General features: G+C 41.0%; 1 protein-coding gene across 4 annotated transcripts in view; it reads left to right on the top strand.

The window, feature by feature from the left end:
* LOC118372978 (transcription factor COE1-A-like) overlaps nt 1-23,859 on the top strand; it is a 139,406-nt gene that overhangs the window by 105,452 nt on the left and 10,095 nt on the right. For all 4 annotated transcript variants that reach the window (XM_052487818.1, XM_052487817.1, XM_052487816.1 and 1 more), the window contains exons 12-13: nt 4,694-4,759; nt 22,907-23,069. In XM_052487818.1, the coding sequence (XP_052343778.1) occupies nt 4,694-4,759; nt 22,907-23,069 (229 nt within the window). The remainder of the gene's footprint in view (nt 1-4,693; nt 4,760-22,906; nt 23,070-23,859) is intronic.

Raw genomic sequence — 23,859 nt, 5'->3', positions numbered from 1 at the left:
GGAGGAGAAGGGGTAGGAGAGGTATACAGGTGATCCATCATGGTTCAGTCAGCTGGGGATCGAAGAACCGCCCAGCTGGGCGTTATTACTGACCACACACACATATTTGTGCGCTGGGCTTGATTGCTCGTCCAGCACTGAGAGACAGCGGGGGAGGGGAGAGCAAACAGGTGTAGGAGGTTAAGAGAGAAATCACCTCTCCCTCACTCTGGGTCATGTCTGGTGGTAAGGTCTGTGGAACAAATCAGCACACCTATTGAGATGCTTGATACATATGGCCCCTGATCTTTGGACTAACAACCCCCTGTATCTCCTCCCCTTCACTCTCTCTCTCTCTCTCTCTCTCTCTCTCTCTCTCTCTCTCTCTCTCTCTATATATATATATATATTTCTCTCTCTCCATCCCTCCCCCCTCTCTTTCCTTCCTCCAATAAATGAACAGAGGTAGCTCAGGAGGTTGGTGGCATCTTAATTGAGGAGAACAGGCTTGTGGTAATGACTGAAGTGGAATAGGTGGAATGGTAACGAATACATCAAACACATGGTTTCCATGTGTTTAATGACATTCTATTTGCTCTGTTCCAGCCATTATTATGAGCTGTCCTCCCCTCAGCAGCCTCCACTGGTAGGTAGGTAGGTAGGTCTGTAGGTACGTTGGTCGGTAGGTACGTTGGTCGGTAGGTAGGTAGCAGGCAGGCCTGGTTGTTCATTTCACCTCTATTGAGTCTTTATTGAGCTAACAACAATGTGTTGTTGACCGTGCTTCTGGCAACAACTGAACTTAATCACTGCAGAGAAACAAGAATTGTGTTCCAAACGGTACCCTATTCCCTATGCAGAGCACTACTTTTGACAACTGTCCATTGGATCAAAAGTAGTGCACTAAATAGGGATTAGGGTGTCATTTGGACATAGACTCAGTAGGAACTTGTCTCTTGTATCCTCTGAAACAGGTGTCCCCTCTACATATTATTACTTAAAAAGGCGTCTTAAATGAATCTTCCCTCCTTAAATTCCATCTGGCTGGTGGCTAGGTTCCGTCTGGTTTGTCAAGGTTCCGTCTGGTGTGGCTAATGATTCCGTTGACCGCCAGATGACAGCAGGCCAGAGGTCTGGATCAGGTTCCCTTCCTGTTTATATCAGGCCCTCACAGCCTTTACAGGAAGAGTCCCTACACACACACACACACACACACACACACACACCATATGCACGCCCACACACACACACACACACACAGTCCAGGAAATGTTTTACGGTAAGCGGTACTATCTATGGACATAGAGCAGCTAACAACATTTCTGTGATTATCTTTAGAGTGACTCTGGACCCCAGTCCTCATAATCACTTTACTAACTCAACAGACCCCAGGACTAAACAGACAGACAGAACAGGGGATGAGAAGAGAGAGAGAGAGAGAGAGAGAGAGAGAGAGAGAGAGAGAGAGAGAGAGAGAGAGAGAGAGAGAGAGAGAGAGAGAGAGAGAGAGAGAGAGAGAGAGAGAGAGAGAGAGAGAGAGAGAGAGAGAGAGAGAGAGAGAGAGAGAGAGAGAGAGAGAGAGAGACAAAGACAGAGAGAGAGAGAGAAATGGAGATGGGGAGAGACTTAGGGGATAAAGATACTGAGATGAAGAGATGGGAAGGAGAGAGAGAGGAAGGGAGGGAGGGAGGGAGTAGTGCTCTCCTCTTTATAGCACACAGTGGGGGTTCTGTCTGTGCCCTAATACTCTTTCCTCATTTCCCCTCCTCCTCCTCTCCTCCCTCCATCCGTCCATCTAGTCATCCCTGGGAGGCATGGGGCGTCGAGGAAAAGAAGGGAACGCAGGGAGAGGAGAGAGAGAGAGCATACATACTAAAGATCCACTTATCTTCCCTGGGACCCCATGTCTCTCAATCACCTAGAGCGGACTGACAAGATAGGACTCCACTCTCTATCTACCCATTTCACCCCCCCATACATATCTCTTTCTCTCTCACTCTCTCTCCTTCCCCCGCTCCCCCTCTCTCTTGTATACATCTAGTAATGGGAAGGTAACACAGAAGCAGAATTCCCATCATTGAGTGAATTTAGCACCTCTGACGGCGCTTCACACTCTTTATTGCTTTGCTGACCCTCCTGGCATGTCCTGTGAGTGTGTGTGTGTGTGTGTGTGTGTGTGTGTGTGTGTGTGTGTGTGTGTGTGTGTGTGTGTGTGTGTGTGTGTGTGTGTGTGTGTGTGTGTGTGTGTGTGTGTGTGTGTGTGTGTGTGTGTGTGTGTGTGTGTGTGTGTGTGTGTGAGAGTTCAGGGGGCTGATTGAAAAGCAGTATGTCGGAGTGAGAGCACACACATGCTCTGTGCTTGTCTACATCTCACACACACACACACACACACACACACACACACACACACACACACACACACACACACACACACACACACACACACACACACACACTCACTCACACATACACATACACGGTTTGTGTATATTGTTTTAGGTGACGGGGGTTGATAGGATAATCACAGGGCAGAGATTAGGGAACGCAGATTACAGACTACTACAAGTGTAGACAGATTGTCATAGGCAGACTGTGCGGTGTCATAGGCAGGTTGTGCAGTGTCATAGGCAGGCTGTGAAGTGTCATAGGCAGGCTGTGCAGCTGTGCGGGCTGTGGGGAGATGTAGACAGGATTGAGAGGTTAGTCTGTGGGGAAATGTAGACAGGATTGAGAGGTTAGTCTGTGGGGAGATGTAGACAGGATTGAGAGTTTAGTCTGTGGGGAGATGTAGACAGGATTGGGAGGTTAGTCTGAGGGGAGAGGTAGACAGGATTGAGAGGTTAGTCTGTTGGGAAAGGTAGACGGGATTGAGAGGTTAGTCTGTTGGGAAAGGTAGACAGGATTGGGAGGTTAGTCTGTGGGGAGATGTAGACAGGATTGAGAGGTTAGTCTGTGGGGAGATGTAGACAGGATTGAGAGGTTAGTCTGTGGGGAGATGTAGACAGGATTGAGAGGTTAGTCTGTGGGGAAATGTAGACAGGATTGAGAGGTTAGTCTGTTGGGAAAGGTAGACAGGATTGAGAGGTTAGTCTGTTGGGAAAGGTAGACAGGATTGGGAGGTTAGTCTGTGGGGAGTTGTAGACAGGATTGAGAGGTTAGTCTGTGGGGAAATGTAGACAGGATTGAGAGGTTAGTCTGAGGGGAGAGGTAGACAGGATTGAGAGGTTAGTCTGTGGGGAAATGTAGACAGGATTGAGAGGTTAGTCTGAGGGGAGAGGTAGACAGGATTGAGAGGTTAGTCTGTGGGGAAATGTAGACAGGATTGAGAGGTTAGTCTGTTGGGAAATGTAGACAGGATTGAGAGGTTAGTCTGTGGGGAAATGTAGACAGGATTGAGAGGTTAGTCTGTTGGGAAATGTAGACAGGATTGAGAGGTTAGTCTGTGGGGAAATGTAGACAGGATTGGGAGGTTAGTCTGTGGGGAGATGTAGACAGGATTGATCCTGGACAACACCCTGTCGTTCTCAACTAACATCAAGGCGGTGGCCCGTTCCTGTAGGTTCATGCTCTACAACATCCGCAGAGTACGACCCTGCCTCACACAGGAAGCGGCGCAGGTCCTAATCCAGGCACTTGTCATCTCCCGTCTGGATTACTGCAACTCGCTGTTGGCTGGGCTCCCTGCCTGTGCCATTAAACCCCTACAACTCATCCAGAATGCCGCAGCCCGTCTGGTGTTCAACCTTCCCAAGTTCTCTCACGTCACCCCGCTCCTCCGCTCTCTCCACTGGCTTCCAGTTGAAGCTCGCATCCGCTACAAGACCATGGTGCTTGCCTACGGAGCTGTGAGGGGAACGGCACCTCAGTACCTCCAGGCTCTGATCAGGCCCTACACCCAAACAAGGGCACTGCGTTCATCCACCTCTGGCCTGCTCGCCTCCCTACCACTGAGGAAGTACAGTTCCCGCTCAGCCCAGTCAAAACTGTTCGCTGCTCTGGCCCCCCAATGGTGGAACAAACTCCCTCACGACGCCAGGACAGCGGAGTCAATCACCACCTTCCGGAGACACCTGAAACCCCACCTCTTTAAGGAATACCTAGGATAGGATAAAGTAATCCTTCTCACCCCCCTTAAAAGATTTAGATGCACTATTGTAAAGTGACTATTCTACTGGATGTCATAAGGTGAATGCACCAATTTGTAAGTCGCTCTGGATAAGAGCGTCTGCTAAATGACTTAAATGTAAATGTAATTGAGAGGTTAGTCTGTGGGGAAGTGTAGACAGGATTGAGAGGTTAGTCTGTGGGGAAATGTAGACAGGATTGAGAGGTTAGTCTGTTGGGAAAGGTAGACAGGAATGGGAGGTTAGTCTGTGGGGAGATGTAGACTGGATTGAGAGGTTAGTCTGTGGGGAAATGTAGACAGGATTGAGAGGTTAGTCTGTGGGGAAATGTAGACAGGATTGCTTGTTGATGGTTCAATGATGGAGAGAGAAACTCGTGTTTTATTCAGAGGTAGACTCTCTCTCTCACACACTTTTTTGCATACTGCCTAGATAATAACCAGTGGTTGGGATCTGCACATTTCTCTTCTTCTCTCTCTCTTTCTTTCCATCCCTCAATCCTGCATTCATAGCACAATGTGTAATGAAATGGAGTGAAGTCCTGGGAAGAGTTCCGTATTCACCCCATCCTTTTCTCTCTTCCTCCACAGGAAGTCATTCTAAAGAGAGCGGCAGACTTGGTAGAAGCGCTGTACGGGATGCCACACAACAACCAGGTGAGACACACATATATACACACACACACACAAAATGTTCCCACACATGCAGAAACACAGATCCCCACCCCTCGTGCTGACAGTGGGAGGAGTGGAGGTGGGGAAGGGGAAGTACGGAGGACAGAAAACATTTGATGAATCTATTAACCATATTTTGCCTCTCCCTCCTCTCAGTATCTTTTAATTTATGTATTTTTATTTAACCTTTATTTAACTAGGCAAGTCCGTTAAGAATAAATTCTTACTTACAATGACGGCCTACCAAGAGTCAAAAGAGAGACCTAAGACAACAACGCAGTATGGCAGCACCACATGACAACACAGCATGGTAGCAACACAACATGATAACAACACAGTAGCAACACAACATGGCAGCAGCACAACATGGTAGTGGCACAAACATGGTACAAACATTGTTAGGCACAAACAACAGCACAAAGGGCAAAAAGGTAGAGACAACCAACATCACGCAAGGCAGCCACAAGTGTCAGTAAGAGTGTCCATGACTGAGTCTTTGAATGAAGAGATGGAGATAAAACTGTCCAGTTTGTTGCAGCTCGTTCCAGTCTCTAGCTGTAGTGAACTGAAAATAGGAGCGACCCGGGGATGTGTGTGCTTTAGGGACCTTTAACAGAATGTGACTGGCAGGACAGGTGTTGTATGCGGAGGATGAGGGCTGCAGTAGATATCTCAGATAGGGGGGAGTGAGGCCTAAGAGGGTTTTATAAATAAGCATCAACCAGTTGGTCTTGCAGATGACCAGTTTACAGAGGACTATAGAGTGCAGTGATCTGTCCTATAAGGAGCTTTGGTGGCAAATCTGATGGCCGAATGGTAAAGAACATCTAGCCGCTCGAGAGCACCATTACCTACCGATCTCTGATCTAGCATGGGTAGAATGGTCATCTGAATCAGGGTTAGTTTGGCAGCTGGGGTGAAAGGAGAGTGATTACGAAAGAGGAAACCAAGTCTAGATTTAACCTTAGACTGCCGCTTGGGTATGTGCTGAGAGAAGGACATTCTAGCCATGTTCAGAACTAGTTTAGGGGCAAAGAAAGTTTGTTGGATACAAAAAAAAGCCTTTAACACATAATCTGGGGAGAGGCCAGCTGGGTAATAGACTGTATCATTTGCATATAAATGGATGAGAGAGCTTCCTACCGCCTGAGCTATGTTGGTGGTGGGGGGGAGGGTTCAGAACTAGGGATCGAACCCGGGTCTGTAGTGATGCCTCTAGCATTGTGATGCAGTGCCTTAGACCGCTGCACCACTCAGGAGACCGCATTATTTTCTATTCCATTATATGACGGTTCCAACATGTCTCTCTCTCAGGAGACCACATTCTTTTCTATTCCATTATATGACTGTTCCAACATGTCTCTCTCTCAGGAGACCACATTCTTTTCTATTATATGATGGTTCCAACATGTCTCTCTCTCAGGAGACCACATTCTTTTCTATTATATGATGGTTCCAACATGTCTCTCTCTCAGGAGACCACATTCTTTTCTATTATATGACGGTTCCAACATGTCTCTCTCTCAGGAGACCACATTCTTTTCTTTTCTATTATATGACGGTTCCAACATGTCTCTCTCTCAGGAGACCACATTCTTTTCTATTATATGATGGTTCCAACATGTCTCTCTCTCTCAGGAGACCACATTCTTTTCTTTTCTTTTATATGATGGTTCCAACATGTCTCTCTCTCAGAAGACCACATTCTTTTCTATTATATGATGGTTCCAACATGTCTCTCTCTCAGGAGACCACATTCTTTTCTATTATATGATGGTTCCAACATGTCTCTCTCTCAGGAGACCACATTCTTTTCTATTATATGACGGTTCCAACATGTCTCTCTCTCAGGAGACCACATTCTTTTCTTTTCTATTATATGATGGTTCCAACATGTCTCTCTCTCAGGAGACCACATTCTTTTCTATTATATGATGGTTCCAACATGTCTCTCTCTCAGGAGACCACATTCTTTTCTATTATATGACGGTTCCAACATGTCTCTCTCTCAGGAGACCACATTCTTTTCTTTTCTATTATATGATGGTTCCAACATGTCTCTCTCTCAGGAGACCACATTCTTTTCTATTATATGATGGTTCCAACATGTCTCTCTCTCAGAAGACCACATTCTTTTCTATTATATGATGGTTCCAACATGTCTCTCTCTCAGAAGACCACATTCTTTTCTATTATATGATGGTTCCAACATGTCTCTCTCTCAGAAGACCACATTCTTTTCTATTATATGATGGTTCCAACATGTCTCTCTCTCAGAAGACCACATTCTTTTCTATTATATGATGGTTCCAACATGTCTCTCTCTCAGGAGACCACATTCTTTTCTATTATATGATGGTTCCAACATGTCTCTCTCTCAGAAGACCACATTCTTTTCTATTATATGATGGTTCCAACATGTCTCTCTCTCTCAGGAGACCACATTCTTTTCTTTTCTATTATATTATGGTTCCAACATGTCTCTCTCTCAGGAGACCACATTCTTTTCTATTATATGATGGTTCCAACATGTCTCTCTCTCAGGAGACCACATTCTTTTCTATTATATGATGGTTCCAACATGTCTCTCTCTCAGAAGACCACATTCTTTTCTATTATATGATGGTTCCAACATGTCTCTCTCTCAGAAGACCACATTCTTTTCTATTATATGATGGTTCCAACATGTCTCTCTCTCAGGAGACCACATTCTTTTCTATTATATGATGGTTCCAACATCTCTCTCTCTCAGGAGACCACATTCTTTTCTATTATATGATGGTTCCAACATGTCTCTCTCTCAGGAGACCACATTCTTTTCTATTATATGACGGTTCCAACATGTCTCTCTCTCAGGAGACCACATTCTTTTCTATTATATGACGGTTCCAACATGTCTCTCTCTCAGGAGACCACATTCTTTTCTTTTCTATTATATGACGGTTCCAACATGTCTCTCTCTCAGGAGACCACATTCTTTTCTATTATATGATGGTTCCAACATGTCTCTCTCTCAGGAGACCACATTCTTTTCTTTTCTATTATATGATGGTTCCAACATGTCTCTCTCTCAGGAGACCACATTCTTTTCTATTATATGATGGTTCCAACATGTCTCTCTCTCAGGAGACCACATTCTTTTCTTTTCTATTATATGATGGTTCCAACATGTCTCTCTCTCAGGAGACCACATTCTTTTCTATTATATGATGGTTCCAACATGTCTCTCTCTCAGGAGACCACATTCTTTTCTATTATATGATGGTTCCAACATGTCTCTCTCTCAGGAGACCACATTCTTTTCTTTTCTATTATATGATGGTTCCAACATGTCTCTCTCTCAGGAGACCACATTCTTTTCTATTATATGATGGTTCCAACATGTCTCTCTCTCAGGAGACCACATTCTTTTCTTTTCTATTATATGATGGTTCCAACATGTCTCTCTCTCAGGAGACCACATTCTTTTCTTTTCTATTATATGATGGTTCCAACATGTCTCTCTCTCAGGAGACCACATTCTTTTCTATTATATGATGGTTCCAACATGTCTCTCTCTCAGGAGACCACATTCTTTTCTATTATATGATGGTTCCAACATGTCTCTCTCTCAGGAGACCACATTCTTTTCTTTTCTATTATATGATGGTTCCAACATGTCTCTCTCTCAGGAGACCACATTCTTTTCTATTATATGATGGTTCCAACATGTCTCTCTCTCAGGAGACCACATTCTTTTCTTTTCTATTATATGATGGTTCCAACATGTCTCTCTCTCAGGAGACCACATTCTTTTCTATTATATGATGGTTCCAACATGTCTCTCTCTCAGGAGACCACATTCTTTTCTATTATATGATGGTTCCAACATGTCTCTCTCTCAGGAGACCACATTCTTTTCTTTTCTATTATATGATGGTTCCAACATGTCTCTCTCTCAGGAGACCACATTCTTTTCTATTATATGATGGTTCCAACATGTCTCTCTCTCAGGAGACCACATTCTTTTCTTTTCTATTATATGATGGTTCCAACATCTCTCTCTCAGGAGACCACATTCTTTTCTATTATATGATGGTTCCAACATGTCTCTCTCTCAGGAGACCACATTCTTTTCTATTATATGATGGTTCCAACATGTCTCTCTCTCAGGAGACCACATTCTTTTCTTTTCTATTATATGATGGTTCCAACATCTCTCTCTCAGGAGACCACATTCTTTTCTTTTCTATTATATGATGGTTCCAACATGTCTCTCTCTCAGGAGACCACATTCTTTTCTATTATATGATGGTTCCAACATGTCTCTCTCTCAGGAGACCACATTCTTTTCTATTATATGATGGTTCCAACATGTCTCTCTCTCAGGAGACCACATTCTTTTCTATTATATGATGGTTCCAACATGTCTCTCTCTCAGGAGACCACATTCTTTTCTATTATATGATGGTTCCAACATGTCTCTCTCTCAGGAGACCACATTCTTTTCTATTATATGATGGTTCCAACATGTCTCTCTCTCAGGAGACCACATTCTTTTCTATTATATGATGGTTCCAACATGTCTCTCTCTCAGGAGACCACATTCTTTTCTATTATATGATGGTTCCAACATGTCTCTCTCTCAGAAGACCACATTCTTTTCTTTTCTTTTATATGATGGTTCCAACATGTCTCTCTCTCAGGAGACCACATTCTTTTCTATTATATGATGGTTCCAACATGTCTCTCTCTCAGGAGACCACATTCTTTTCTATTATATGATGGTTCCAACATGTCTCTCTCTCAGGAGACCACATTCTTTTCTATTATATGATGGTTCCAACATGTCTCTCTCTCAGGAGACCACATTCTTTTCTATTATATGATGGTTCCAACATGTCTCTCTCTCAGGAGACCACATTCTTTTCTATTATATGATGGTTCCAACATGTCTCTCTCTCAGGAGACCACATTCTTTTCTATTATATGATGGTTCCAACATGTCTCTCTCTCAGAAGACCACATTCTTTTCTTTTCTTTTATATGATGGTTCCAACATGTCTCTCTCTCAGGAGACCACATTCTTTTCTTTTCTATTATATGATGGTTCCAACATGTCTCTCTCTCTCAGGAGACCACATTCTTTTCTTTTCTATTATATGATGGTTCCAACATCTCTCTCTCTCAGGAGACCACATTCTTTTCTATTATATGATGGTTCCAACATGTCTCTCTCTCAGGAGACCACATTCTTTTCTTTTCTATTATATGATGGTTCCAACATCTCTCTCTCTCAGGAGACCACATTCTTTTCTATTATATGATGGTTCCAACATGTCTCTCTCTCAGGAGACCACATTCTTTTCTTTTCTATTATATGATGGTTCCAACATGTCTCTCTCTCAGGAGACCACATTCTTTTCTTTTCTATTATATGATGGTTCCAACATCTCTCTCTCTCAGGAGACCACATTCTTTTCTATTATATGATGGTTCCAACATGTCTCTCTCTCAGGAGACCACATTCTTTTCTTTTCTATTATATGATGGTTCCAACATGTCTCTCTCTCAGGAGACCACATTCTTTTCTTTTCTTTTATATGATGGTTCCAACATGTCTCTCTCTCAGGAGACCACATTCTTTTCTATTATATGATGGTTCCAACATGTCTCTCTCTCAGGAGACCACATTCTTTTCTATTATATGACGGTTCCAACATCTCTCTCTCTCAGGAGACCACATTCTTTTCTATTATATGATGGTTCCAACATGTCTCTCTCTCAGGAGACCACATTCTTTTCTTTTCTATTATATGATGGTTCCAACATCTCTCTCTCTCAGGAGACCACATTCTTTTCTATTATATGATGGTTCCAACATGTCTCTCTCTCAGGAGACCACATTCTTTTCTTTTCTATTATATGATGGTTCCAACATGTCTCTCTCTCAGGAGACCACATTCTTTTCTTTTCTTTTATATGATGGTTCCAACATGTCTCTCTCTCAGGAGATCACATTCTTTTCTATTATATGATGGTTCCAACATGTCTCTCTCTCTCAGGAGACCACATTCTTTTCTTTTCTATTATATTATGGTTCCAACATGTCTCTCTCTCAGGAGACCACATTCTTTTCTATTATATGATGGTTCCAACATGTCTCTCTCTCAGGAGACCACATTCTTTTCTATTATATATTATATGATGGTTCCAACATGTCTCTCTCTCAGGAGACCACATTCTTTTCTATTATATGATGGTTCCAACATGTCTCTCTCTCAGGAGACCACATTCTTTTCTATTATATGATGGTTCCAACATGTCTCTCTCTCAGGAGACCACATTCTTTTCTATTATATGATGGTTCCAACATGTCTCTCTCTCAGGAGACCACATTCTTTTCTTTTCTATTATATGATGGTTCCAACATGTCTCTCTCTCAGGAGACCACATTCTTTCTATTATATGATGGTTCCAACATGTCTCTCTCTCAGGAGACCACATTCTTTTCTATTATATGATGGTTCCAACATGTCTCTCTCTCAGGAGACCACATTCTTTTCTTTTCTATTATATGATGGTTCCAACATGTCTCTCTCTCAGAAGACCACATTCTTTTCTATTATATGATGGTTCCAACATGTCTCTCTCTCAGGAGACCACATTCTTTTCTTTTCTATTATATGATGGTTCCAACATCTCTCTCTCTCAGGAGACCACATTCTTTTCTATTATATGACGGTTCCAACATGTCTCTCTCTCAGGAGACCACATTCTTTTCTTTTCTATTATATGATGGTTCCAACATGTCTCTCTCTCAGAAGACCACATTCTTTTCTATTATATGATGGTTCCAACATGTCTCTCTCTCAGGAGACCACATTCTTTTCTATTATATGATGGTTCCAACATGTCTCTCTCTCAGGAGACCACATTCTTTTCTTTTCTATTATATGATGGTTCCAACATGTCTCTCTCTCAGGAGACCACATTCTTTTCTATTATATGATGGTTCCAACATGTCTCTCTCTCAGGAGACCACATTCTTTTCTTTTCTATTATATGATGGTTCCAACATGTCTCTCTCTCAGAAGACCACATTCTTTTCTATTATATGATGGTTCCAACATGTCTCTCTCTCAGGAGACCACATTCTTTTCTATTATATGATGGTTCCAACATGTCTCGCTCTCAGGAGACCACATTCTTTTCTATTATATGATGGTTCCAACATGTCTCTCTCTCAGGAGACCACATTCTTTTCTATTATATGATGGTTCCAACATGTCTCTCTCTCAGGAGACCACATTCTTTTCTATTATATGATGGTTCCAACATCTCTCTCTCTCAGGAGACCACATTCTTTTCTATTATATGATGGTTCCAACATGTCTCTCTCTCAGGAGACCACATTCTTTTCTATTATATGATGGTTCCAACATGTCTCTCTCTCAGGAGACCACATTCTTTTCTATTATATGATGGTTCCAACATGTCTCTCTCTCAGGAGACCACATTCTTTTCTTTTCTATTATATGACGGTTCCAACATGTCTCTCTCTCAGGAGACCACATTCTTTTCTATTATATGATGGTTCCAACATGTCTCTCTCTCAGGAGACCACATTCTTTTCTTTTCTATTATATTATGGTTCCAACATGTCTCTCTCTCAGGAGACCACATTCTTTTCTATTATATGATGGTTCCAACATGTCTCTCTCTCAGGAGACCACATTCTTTTCTTTTCTATTATATTATGGTTCCAACATGTCTCTCTCTCAGGAGACCACATTCTTTTCTATTATATGATGGTTCCAACATGTCTCTCTCTCAGGAGACCACATTCTTTTCTATTATATGATGGTTCCAACATGTCTCTCTCTCAGGAGACCACATTCTTTTCTATTATATGATGGTTCCAACATCTCTCTCTCTCAGGAGACCACATTCTTTTCTTTTCTATTATATGATGGTTCCAACATGTCTCTCTCTCAGGAGACCACATTCTTTTCTTTTCTATTATATGATGGTTCCAACATGTCTCTCTCTCAGGAGACCACATTCTTTTCTATTATATGATGGTTCCAACATCTCTCTCTCTCAGGAGACCACATTCTTTTCTTTTCTATTATATTATGGTTCCAACATGTCTCTCTCTCAGGAGACCACATTCTTTTCTTTTCTATTATATGATGGTTCCAACATGTCTCTCTCTCAGGAGACCACATTCTTTTCTATTATATGATGGTTCCAACATGTCTCTCTCTCAGGAGACCACATTCTTTTCTATTATATGATGGTTCCAACATGTCTCTCTCTCTCAGGAGACCACATTCTTTTCTTTTCTATTATATTATGGTTCCAACATGTCTCTCTCTCAGGAGACCACATTCTTTTCTATTATATGATGGTTCCAACATGTCTCTCTCTCAGGAGACCACATTCTTTTCTATTATATGATGGTTCCAACATGTCTCTCTCTCAGGAGACCACATTCTTTTCTTTTCTATTATATTATGGTTCCAACATGTCTTCTCTCAGGAGACCACATTCTTTTCTATTATATGATGGTTCCAACATGTCTCTCTCTCAGGAGACCACATTCTTTTCTTTTCTATTATATTATGGTTCCAACATGTCTCTCTCTCAGGAGACCACATTCTTTTCTATTATATGATGGTTCCAACATGTCTCTCTCTCAGGAGACCACATTCTTTTCTATTATATGATGGTTCCAACATGTCTCTCTCTCAGGAGACCACATTCTTTTCTATTATATGATGGTTCCAACATCTCTCTCTCTCAGGAGACCACATTCTTTTCTTTTCTATTATATGATGGTTCCAACATGTCTCTCTCTCAGGAGACCACATTCTTTTCTATTATATGATGGTTCCAACATGTCTCTCTCTCAGGAGACCACATTCTTTTCTATTATATGATGGTTCCAACATCTCTCTCTCTCAGGAGACCACATTCTTTTCTTTTCTATTATATTATGGTTCCAACATGTCTCTCTCTCAGGAGACCACATTCTTTTCTATTATATGATGGTTCCAACATCTCTCTCTCTCAGGAGACCACATTCTTTTCTTTTCTATTATATGATGGTTCCAACATGTCTCTCTCTCAGGAGACCACATTCTTTTCTATTATATGATGGTTCCAACATCTCTCTCTCTCAGGAGACCACATTCTTTTCTTTTCTATTATATGATGGTTCCAACATGTCTCTCTCTCAGGAGACCACATTCTTTTCTTTTCTATTATATGATGGTTCCAACATGTCTCTCTCTCAGGAGACCACATTCTTTTCTATTATATGATGGTTCCAACATGTCTCTCTCTCAGGAGACCACATTCTTTTCTTTTCTATTATATGATGGTTCCAACATGTCTCTCTCTCAGGAGACCACATTCTTTTCTATTATATGATGGTTCCAACATGTCTCTCTCTCTCAGGAGACCACATTCTTTTCTTTTCTATTATATTATGGTTCCAACATGTCTCTCTCTCAGGAGACCACATTCTTTTCTATTATATGATGGTTCCAACATGTCTCTCTCTCAGGAGACCACATTCTTTTCTATTATATGATGGTTCCAACATGTCTCTCTCTCAGGAGACCACATTCTTTTCTATTATATGATGGTTCCAACATGTCTCTCTCTCAGGAGACCACATTCTTTTCTTTTCTATTATATGATGGTTCCAACATCTCTCTCTCTCAGGAGACCACATTCTTTTCTATTATATGATGGTTCCAACATGTCTCTCTCTCAGGAGACCACATTCTTTTCTATTATATGATGGTTCCAACATGTCTCTCTCTCAGGAGACCACATTCTTTTCTATTATATGATGGTTCCAACATGTCTCTCTCTCAGGAGACCACATTCTTTTCTATTATATGATGGTTCCAACATGTCTCTCTCTCAGGAGACCACATTCTTTTCTATTATATGATGGTTCCAACATCTCTCTCTCAGGAGACCACATTCTTTTCTTTTCTATTATATGATGGTTCCAACATGTCTCTCTCTCAGGAGACCACATTCTTTTCTATTATATGATGGTTCCAACATGTCTCTCTCTCTCAGGAGACCACATTCTTTTCTTTTCTATTATATTATGGTTCCAACATGTCTCTCTCTCAGGAGACCACATTCTTTTCTATTATATGATGGTTCCAACATGTCTCTCTCTCAGGAGACCACATTCTTTTCTTTTCTATTATATGATGGTTCCAACATGTCTCTCTCTCAGGAGACCACATTCTTTTCTATTATATGATGGTTCCAACATGTCTCTCTCTCAGGAGACCACATTCTTTTCTTTTCTATTATATTATGGTTCCAACATGTCTCTCTCTCAGGAGACCACATTCTTTTCTATTATATGATGGTTCCAACATGTCTCTCTCTCAGGAGACCACATTCTTTTCTATTATATGATGGTTCCAACATGTCTCTCTCTCAGGAGACCACATTCTTTTCTATTATATGATGGTTCCAACATGTCTCTCTCTCAGGAGACCACATTCTTTTCTATTATATGATGGTTCCAACATGTCTCTCTCTCAGGAGACCACATTCTTTTCTATTATATGATGGTTCCAACATGTCTCTCTCTCAGGAGACCACATTCTTTTCTATTATATGATGGTTCCAACATGTCTCTCTCTCAGGAGACCACATTCTTTTCTATTATATTATGATTCCAACATGTCTCTCTCTCTCAGGAGACCACATTCTTTTCTATTATATGATGGTTCCAACATGTCTCTCTCTCAGGAGACCACATTCTTTTCTATTATATGATGGTTCCAACATGTCTCTCTCTCAGGAGACCACATTCTTTTCTATTATATGATGGTTCCAACATGTCTCGCTCTCAGGAGACCACATTCTTTTCTATTATATTATGGTTCCAACATGTCTCTCTCTCAGAAGACCACATTCTTTTCTATTATATGATGGTTCCAACATGTCTCGCTCTCAGGAGACCACATTCTTTTCTATTATATGATGGTTCCAACATGTCTCGCTCTCAGGAGACCACATTCTTTTCTATTATATGATGGTTCCAACATGTCTCTCTCTCAGGAGACCACATTCTTTTCTATTATATGATGGTTCCAACATGTCTCTCTCTCAGGAGACCACATTCTTTTCTATTATATGATGGTTCCAACATGTCTCTCTCTCAGAAGACCACATTCTTTTCTTTTCTATTATATGATGGTTCCAACATGTCTCTCTCAGGAGACCACATTCTTTTCTATTATATGATGGTTCCAACATGTCTCTCTCTCAGGAGACCACATTCTTTTCTATTATATGATGGTTCCAACATGTCTCTCTCTCAGGAGACCACATTCTTTTCTATTATATGATGGTTCCAACATGTCTCTCTCTCAGGAGACCACATTCTTTTCTTTTCTATTATATGATGGTTCCAACATGTCTCTCTCTCAGGAGACCACATTCTTTTCTTTTCTATTATATGATGGTTCCAACATGTCTCTCTCTCAGGAGACCACATTCTTTTCTTTTCTATTATATGATGGTTCCAACATGTCTCTCTCTCTCAGGAGACCACATTCTTTTCTTTTATATTATATTATGGTTCCAACATGTCTCTCTCTCAGGAGACCACATTCTTTTCTATTATATGATGGTTCCAACATGTCTCTCTCTCAGGAGACCACATTCTTTTCTATTATATGATGGTTCCAACATGTCTCTCTCTCAGGAGACCACATTCTTTTCTATTATATGATGGTTCCAACATGTCTCTCTCTCAGGAGACCACATTCTTTTCTATTATATGATGGTTCCAACATGTCTCTCTCTCAGGAGACCACATTCTTTTCTTTTCTATTATATGATGGTTCCAACATGTCTCTCTCTCAGGAGACCACATTCTTTTCTTTTCTATTATATGATGGTTCCAACATGTCTCTCTCTCAGGAGACCACATTCTTTTCTTTTCTATTATATGATGGTTCCAACATGTCTCTCTCTCAGGAGACCACATTCTTTTCTTTTCTATTATATGATGGTTCCAACATGTCTCTCTCTCAGGAGACCACATTCTTTTCTTTTCTATTATATGATGGTTCCAACATGTCTCTCTCTCTCAGGAGACCACATTCTTTTCTTTTCTATTATATTATGGTTCCAACATGTCTCTCTCTCAGGAGACCACATTCTTTTCTATTATATGATGGTTCCAACATGTCTCTCTCTCAGGAGACCACATTCTTTTCTATTATATGATGGTTCCAACATGTCTCTCTCTCAGGAGACCACATTCTTTTCTTTTCTATTATATGATGGTTCCAACATGTCTCTCTCTCAGGAGACCACATTCTTTTCTATTATATGATGGTTCCAACATGTCTCTCTCTCAGGAGACCACATTCTTTTCTATTATATGATGGTTCCAACATGTCTCTCTCTCAGGAGACCACATTCTTTTCTATTATATGATGGTTCCAACATGTCTCTCTCTCAGGAGACCACATTCTTTTCTATTATATGATGGTTCCAACATCTCTCTCTCTCAGGAGACCACATTCTTTTCTTTTCTATTATATGATGGTTCCAACATGTCTCTCTCTCAGGAGACCACATTCTTTTCTATTATATGATGGTTCCAACATGTCTCTCTCTCAGGAGACCACATTCTTTTCTATTATATGATGGTTCCAACATGTCTCGCTCTCAGGAGACCACATTCTTTTCTATTATATGATGGTTCCAACATGTCTCTCTCTCAGAAGACCACATTCTTTTCTATTATATGATGGTTCCAACATGTCTCGCTCTCAGGAGACCACATTCTTTTCTATTATATGATGGTTCCAACATGTCTCGCTCTCAGGAGACCACATTCTTTTCTTTTCTATTATATGATGGTTCCAACATGTCTCTCTCTCAGGAGACCACATTCTTTTCTATTATATGATGGTTCCAACATGTCTCTCTCTCAGGAGACCACATTCTTTTCTATTATATGATGGTTCCAACATGTCTCTCTCTCAGAAGACCACATTCTTTTCTTTTCTATTATATGATGGTTCCAACATGTCTCTCTCTCAGGAGACCACATTCTTTTCTATTATATGATGGTTCCAACATGTCTCTCTCTCAGGAGACCACATTCTTTTCTATTATATGATGGTTCCAACATGTCTCTCTCTCAGGAGACCACATTCTTTTCTATTATATGATGGTTCCAACATGTCTCTCTCTCAGGAGACCACATTCTTTTCTATTATATGATGGTTCCAACATGTCTCTCTCTCAGGAGACCACATTCTTTTCTTTTCTATTATATGATGGTTCCAACATGTCTCTCTCTCAGGAGACCACATTCTTTTCTTTTCTATTATATGATGGTTCCAACATGTCTCTCTCTCAGGAGACCACATTCTTTTCTTTTCTATTATATGATGGTTCCAACATGTCTCTCTCTCAGAAGACCACATTCTTTTCTTTTCTATTATATGATGGTTCCAACATGTCTCTCTCTCAGGAGACCACATTCTTTTCTATTATATGATGGTTCCAACATGTCTCTCTCTCAGGAGACCACATTCTTTTCTATTATATGATGGTTCCAACATGTCTCTCTCTCAGGAGACCACATTCTTTTCTATTATATGATGGTTCCAACATGTCTCTCTCTCAGGAGACCACATTCTTTTCTTTTCTATTATATGATGGTTCCAACATGTCTCTCTCTCAGGAGACCACATTCTTTTCTTTTCTATTATATGATGGTTCCAACATGTCTCTCTCTCAGGAGACCACATTCTTTTCTTTTCTATTATATGATGGTTCCAACATGTCTCTCTCTCAGGAGACCACATTCTTTTCTTTTCTATTATATGATGGTTCCAACATGTCTCTCTCTCAGGAGACCACATTCTTTTCTTTTCTATTATATGATGGTTCCAACATGTCTCTCTCTCTCAGGAGACCACATTCTTTTCTTTTCTATTATATTATGGTTCCAACATGTCTCTCTCTCAGGAGACCACATTCTTTTCTATTATATGATGGTTCCAACATGTCTCTCTCTCAGGAGACCACATTCTTTTCTATTATATGATGGTTCCAACATGTCTCTCTCTCAGGAGACCACATTCTTTTCTTTTCTATTATATGATGGTTCCAACATGTCTCTCTCTCAGGAGACCACATTCTTTTCTATTATATGATGGTTCCAACATGTCTCTCTCTCAGGAGACCACATTCTTTTCTATTATATGATGGTTCCAACATGTCTCGCTCTCAGGAGACCACATTCTTTTCTATTATATGATGGTTCCAACATGTCTCTCTCTCAGGAGACCACATTCTTTTCTATTATATGATGGTTCCAACATGTCTCGCTCTCAGGAGACCACATTCTTTTCTATTATATGATGGTTCCAACATGTCTCTCTCTCAGGAGACCACATTCTTTTCTTTTCTATTATATGATGGTTCCAACATGTCTCTCTCTCAGGAGACCACATTCTTTTCTATTATATGATGGTTCCAACATGTCTCTCTCTCAGGAGACCACATTCTTTTCTTTTCTATTATATGATGGTTCCAACATGTCTCTCTCTCAGGAGACCACATTCTTTTCTATTATATGATGGTTCCAACATGTCTCGCTCTCAGGAGACCACATTCTTTTCTATTATATGATGGTTCCAACATGTCTCTCTCTCAGGAGACCACATTCTTTTCTATTATATGATGGTTCCAACATGTCTCTCTCTCAGGAGACCACATTCTTTTCTATTATATGATGGTTCCAACATGTCTCGCTCTCAGGAGACCACATTCTTTTCTATTATATGATGGTTCCAACATGTCTCTCTCTCAGGAGACCACATTCTTTTCTTTTCTATTATATGATGGTTCCAACATCTCTCTCTCTCAGAAGACCACATTCTTTTCTATTATATGATGGTTCCAACATGTCTCTCTCTCAGGAGACCACATTCTTTTCTATTATATGATGGTTCCAACATGTCTCTCTCTCAGGAGACCACATTCTTTTCTATTATATGATGGTTCCAACATGTCTCTCTCTCAGGAGACCACATTCTTTTCTTTTCTATTATATGATGGTTCCAACATGTCTCTCTCTCAGGAGACCACATTCTTTTCTATTATATGATGGTTCCAACATGTCTCTCTCTCAGGAGACCACATTCTTTTCTATTATATGATGGTTCCAACATGTCTCTCTCTCAGAAGACCACATTCTTTTCTTTTCCATTATATGACGGTTCCAACATGTCTCTCTCTCAGGAGACCACATTCTTTTCTATTATATGATGGTTCCAACATGTCTCTCTCTCAGGAGACCACATTCTTTTCTATTATATGATGGTTCCAACATGTCTCTCTCTCAGGAGACCACATTCTTTTCTATTATATGATGGTTCCAACATGTCTCTCTCTCAGGAGACCACATTCTTTTCTTTTCTATTATATGATGGTTCCAACATGTCTCTCTCTCAGGAGACCACATTCTTTTCTATTATATGATGGTTCCAACATGTCTCTCTCTCAGGAGACCACATTCTTTTCTATTATATGATGGTTCCAACATGTCTCTCTCTCAGGAGACCACATTCTTTTCTTTTCTATTATATTATGGTTCCAACATGTCTCTCTCTCAGGAGACCACATTCTTTTCTATTATATGACGGTTCCAACATGTCTCTCTCTCAGGAGACCACATTCTTTTCTATTATATGATGGTTCCAACATGTCTCTCTCTCAGGAGACCACATTCTTTTCTTTTCTATTATATGACGGTTCCAACATGTCTCTCTCTCAGGAGACCACATTCTTTTCTATTATATGACGGTTCCAACATGTCTCTCTCTCAGGAGACCACATTCTTTTCTATTATATGATGGTTCCAACATGTCTCTCTCTCAGGAGACCACATTCTTTTCTATTATATGACGGTTCCAACATGTCTCTCTCTCAGGAGACCACATTCTTTTCTTTTCTATTATATGATGGTTCCAACATGTCTCTCTCTCAGAAGACCACATTCTTTTCTTTTATATGATGGTTCCAACATCTCTCTCTCTCAGGAGACCACATTCTTTTCTTTTCTATTATATGATGGTTCCAACATGTCTCTCTCTCAGGAGACCACATTCTTTTCTATTATATGATGGTTCCAACATGTCTCTCTCTCAGGAGACCACATTCTTTTCTATTATATGATGGTTCCAACATGTCTCTCTCTCAGGAGACCACATTCTTTTCTATTATATGATGGTTCCAACATGTCTCTCTCTCAGGAGACCACATTCTTTTCTATTATATGATGGTTCCAACATGTCTCTCTCTCAGGAGACCACATTCTTTTCTATTATATGATGGTTCCAACATGTCTCTCTCTCAGGAGACCACATTCTTTTCTATTATATGATGGTTCCAACATCTCTCTCTCTCAGGAGACCACATTCTTTTCTTTTCTATTATATGATGGTTCCAACATGTCTCTCTCTCAGAAGACCACATTCTTTTCTTTTATATGATGGTTCCAACATCTCTCTCTCTCAGGAGACCACATTCTTTTCTTTTCTATTATATGATGGTTCCAACATGTCTCTCTCTCAGGAGACCACATTCTTTTCTATTATATGATGGTTCCAACATGTCTCTCTCTCAGGAGACCACATTCTTTTCTTTTCTATTATATGATGGTTCCAACATCTCTCTCTCTCAGGAGACCACATTCTTTTCTATTATATGATGGTTCCAACATCTCTCTCTCTCAGGAGACCACATTCTTTTCTATTATATGATGGTTCCAACATGTCTCTCTCTCAGGAGACCACATTCTTTTCTTTTATATGATGGTTCCAACATGTCTCTCTCTCAGGAGACCACATTCTTTTCTTTTATATGATGGTTCCAACATCTCTCTCTCTCAGGAGACCACATTCTTTTCTATTATATGATGGTTCCAACATCTCTCTCTCTCAGGAGACCAAATTCTTTTCTATTATATGATGGTTCCAACATCTCTCTCTCTCAGGAGACCACATTCTTTTCTATTATATGATGGTTCCAACATGTCTCTCTCTCAGGAGACCACATTCTTTTCTTTTATATGATGGTTCCAACATGTCTCTCTCTCAGGAGACCACATTCTTTTCTTTTATATGATGGTTCCAACATCTCTCTCTCTCAGGAGACCACATTCTTTTCTTTTATATGATGGTTCCAACATCTCTCTCTCTCAGGAGACCACATTCTTTTCTATTATATGATGGTTCCAACATGTCTCTCTCTCAGGAGACCACATTCTTTTCTTTTCTATTATATGATGGTTCCAACATGTCTCTCTCTCAGGAGACCACATTCTTTTCTTTTATATGATGGTTCCAACATGTCTCTCTCTCAGGAGACCACATTCTTTTCTATTATATGATGGTTCCAACATCTCTCTCTCTCAGGAGACCACATTCTTTTCTATTATATGATGGTTCCAACATGTCTCTCTCTCAGAAGACCACATTCTTTTCTTTTATATGATGGTTCCAACATGTCTCTCTCTCAGGAGACCACATTCTTTTCTTTTCTATTATATGATGGTTCCAACATCTCTCTCTCTCAGGAGACCACATTCTTTTCTATTATATGATGGTTCCAACATGTCTCTCTCTCAGGAGACCACATTCTTTTCTTTTCTATTATATGATGGTTCCAACATCTCTCTCTCTCAGGAGACCACATTCTTTTCTATTATATGATGGTTCCAACATGTCTCTCTCTCAGGAGACCACATTCTTTTCTTTTCTATTATATGATGGTTCCAACATCTCTCTCTCTCAGGAGACCACATTCTTTTCTATTATATGATGGTTCCAACATGTCTCTCTCTCAGGAGACCACATTCTTTTCTTTTCTATTATATGATGGTTCCAACATCTCTCTCTCTCAGGAGACCACATTCTTTTCTATTATATGATGGTTCCAACATCTCTCTCTCTCAGGAGACCACATTCTTTTCTATTATATGATGGTTCCAACATGTCTCTCTCTCAGGAGACCACATTCTTTTCTATTCCATTATATGACGGTTCCAACATGTCTCTCTCTCAGGAGATGATTCTGAAGCGGGCAGCAGACATGGCAGAGGCGTTGTACACAACGTTGCCACGCAGCCACAACCAGCTGACTGGGATGGGCAGCGGCTCCGTCCACGCCGGCATGATGGCCGTCAACTCCTTCCCCGGGTCAGAGGTCACACAGATAGCCAATCAGGGTGAGCCAAAACACAGGAACCAGGAATTTACGTGTTTTTTGTGTAGTGAATGAAAACAACTTATCTGTTTTATTTTTCCTCTCATAATTATATTTTTCTCTGTCTCTCTCTTGATTTCTCTTTATTTATCTCTCTGTCTCTCCTCTCTTTTCCCCAACCCCACTTCCTCTCTCTCTCCTCTCTCTTTACCCCCCAACCCCACCTCCTCACTCTCTCCTCTCTCTTTACCCCCCAACCCCACCTCCTCTCTCTCTCCTCTCTCTTTACCCCCCAACCCCACCTCCTCTCTCTCTCCTCTCTCTTTCCTCCTTAACCCCACCTTATCTCTGTATCACTCTCTCCCCCTCCTCTCCCACTCTCTCTCCCTCTCTGTCTCTCCTCTCTCCCCCAATCCCACCTCCTCTCTCTCTCCTCTCTCTATACCCACCAATCCCACCCCTCTCTGTCTCTCCTCTCTTTCCCCCAATCCCTCCTCTCTCTCTCCTCTCTCTATACCCCACAATCCCACCCCCTCTCTCTCTCCTCTCTCTATACCCCCAATCCCACCTCCTCTCTCTCTCCTCTCTCTATACCCCCAATCCCACCCCCTCTCTGTCTCTCCTCTCTTTCCCCCAAACCCACCTCCTCTCTCCTCTCTTTACCCCCAATCCCACCTCCTCTCTGTCTCTCCTCTCTTTCCCCCAACCCCACCTCCTCTCTCTCTCCTCTCTCTTTACCCCCCAATCCCACCTCCTCTCTGTCTCTCCTCTATTTCCCCCCCAACCCCACCTCCTCTCTGTATCACTCTCTC

This window comes from Oncorhynchus keta, chromosome 30 (assembly GCF_023373465.1).
Source record: "Oncorhynchus keta strain PuntledgeMale-10-30-2019 chromosome 30, Oket_V2, whole genome shotgun sequence".
NCBI lineage: Eukaryota > Metazoa > Chordata > Actinopteri > Salmoniformes > Salmonidae > Oncorhynchus > Oncorhynchus keta.
Note: the sequence above shows the minus strand (reverse complement) of the source record. Positions and strands in the feature narration are given on the sequence as shown.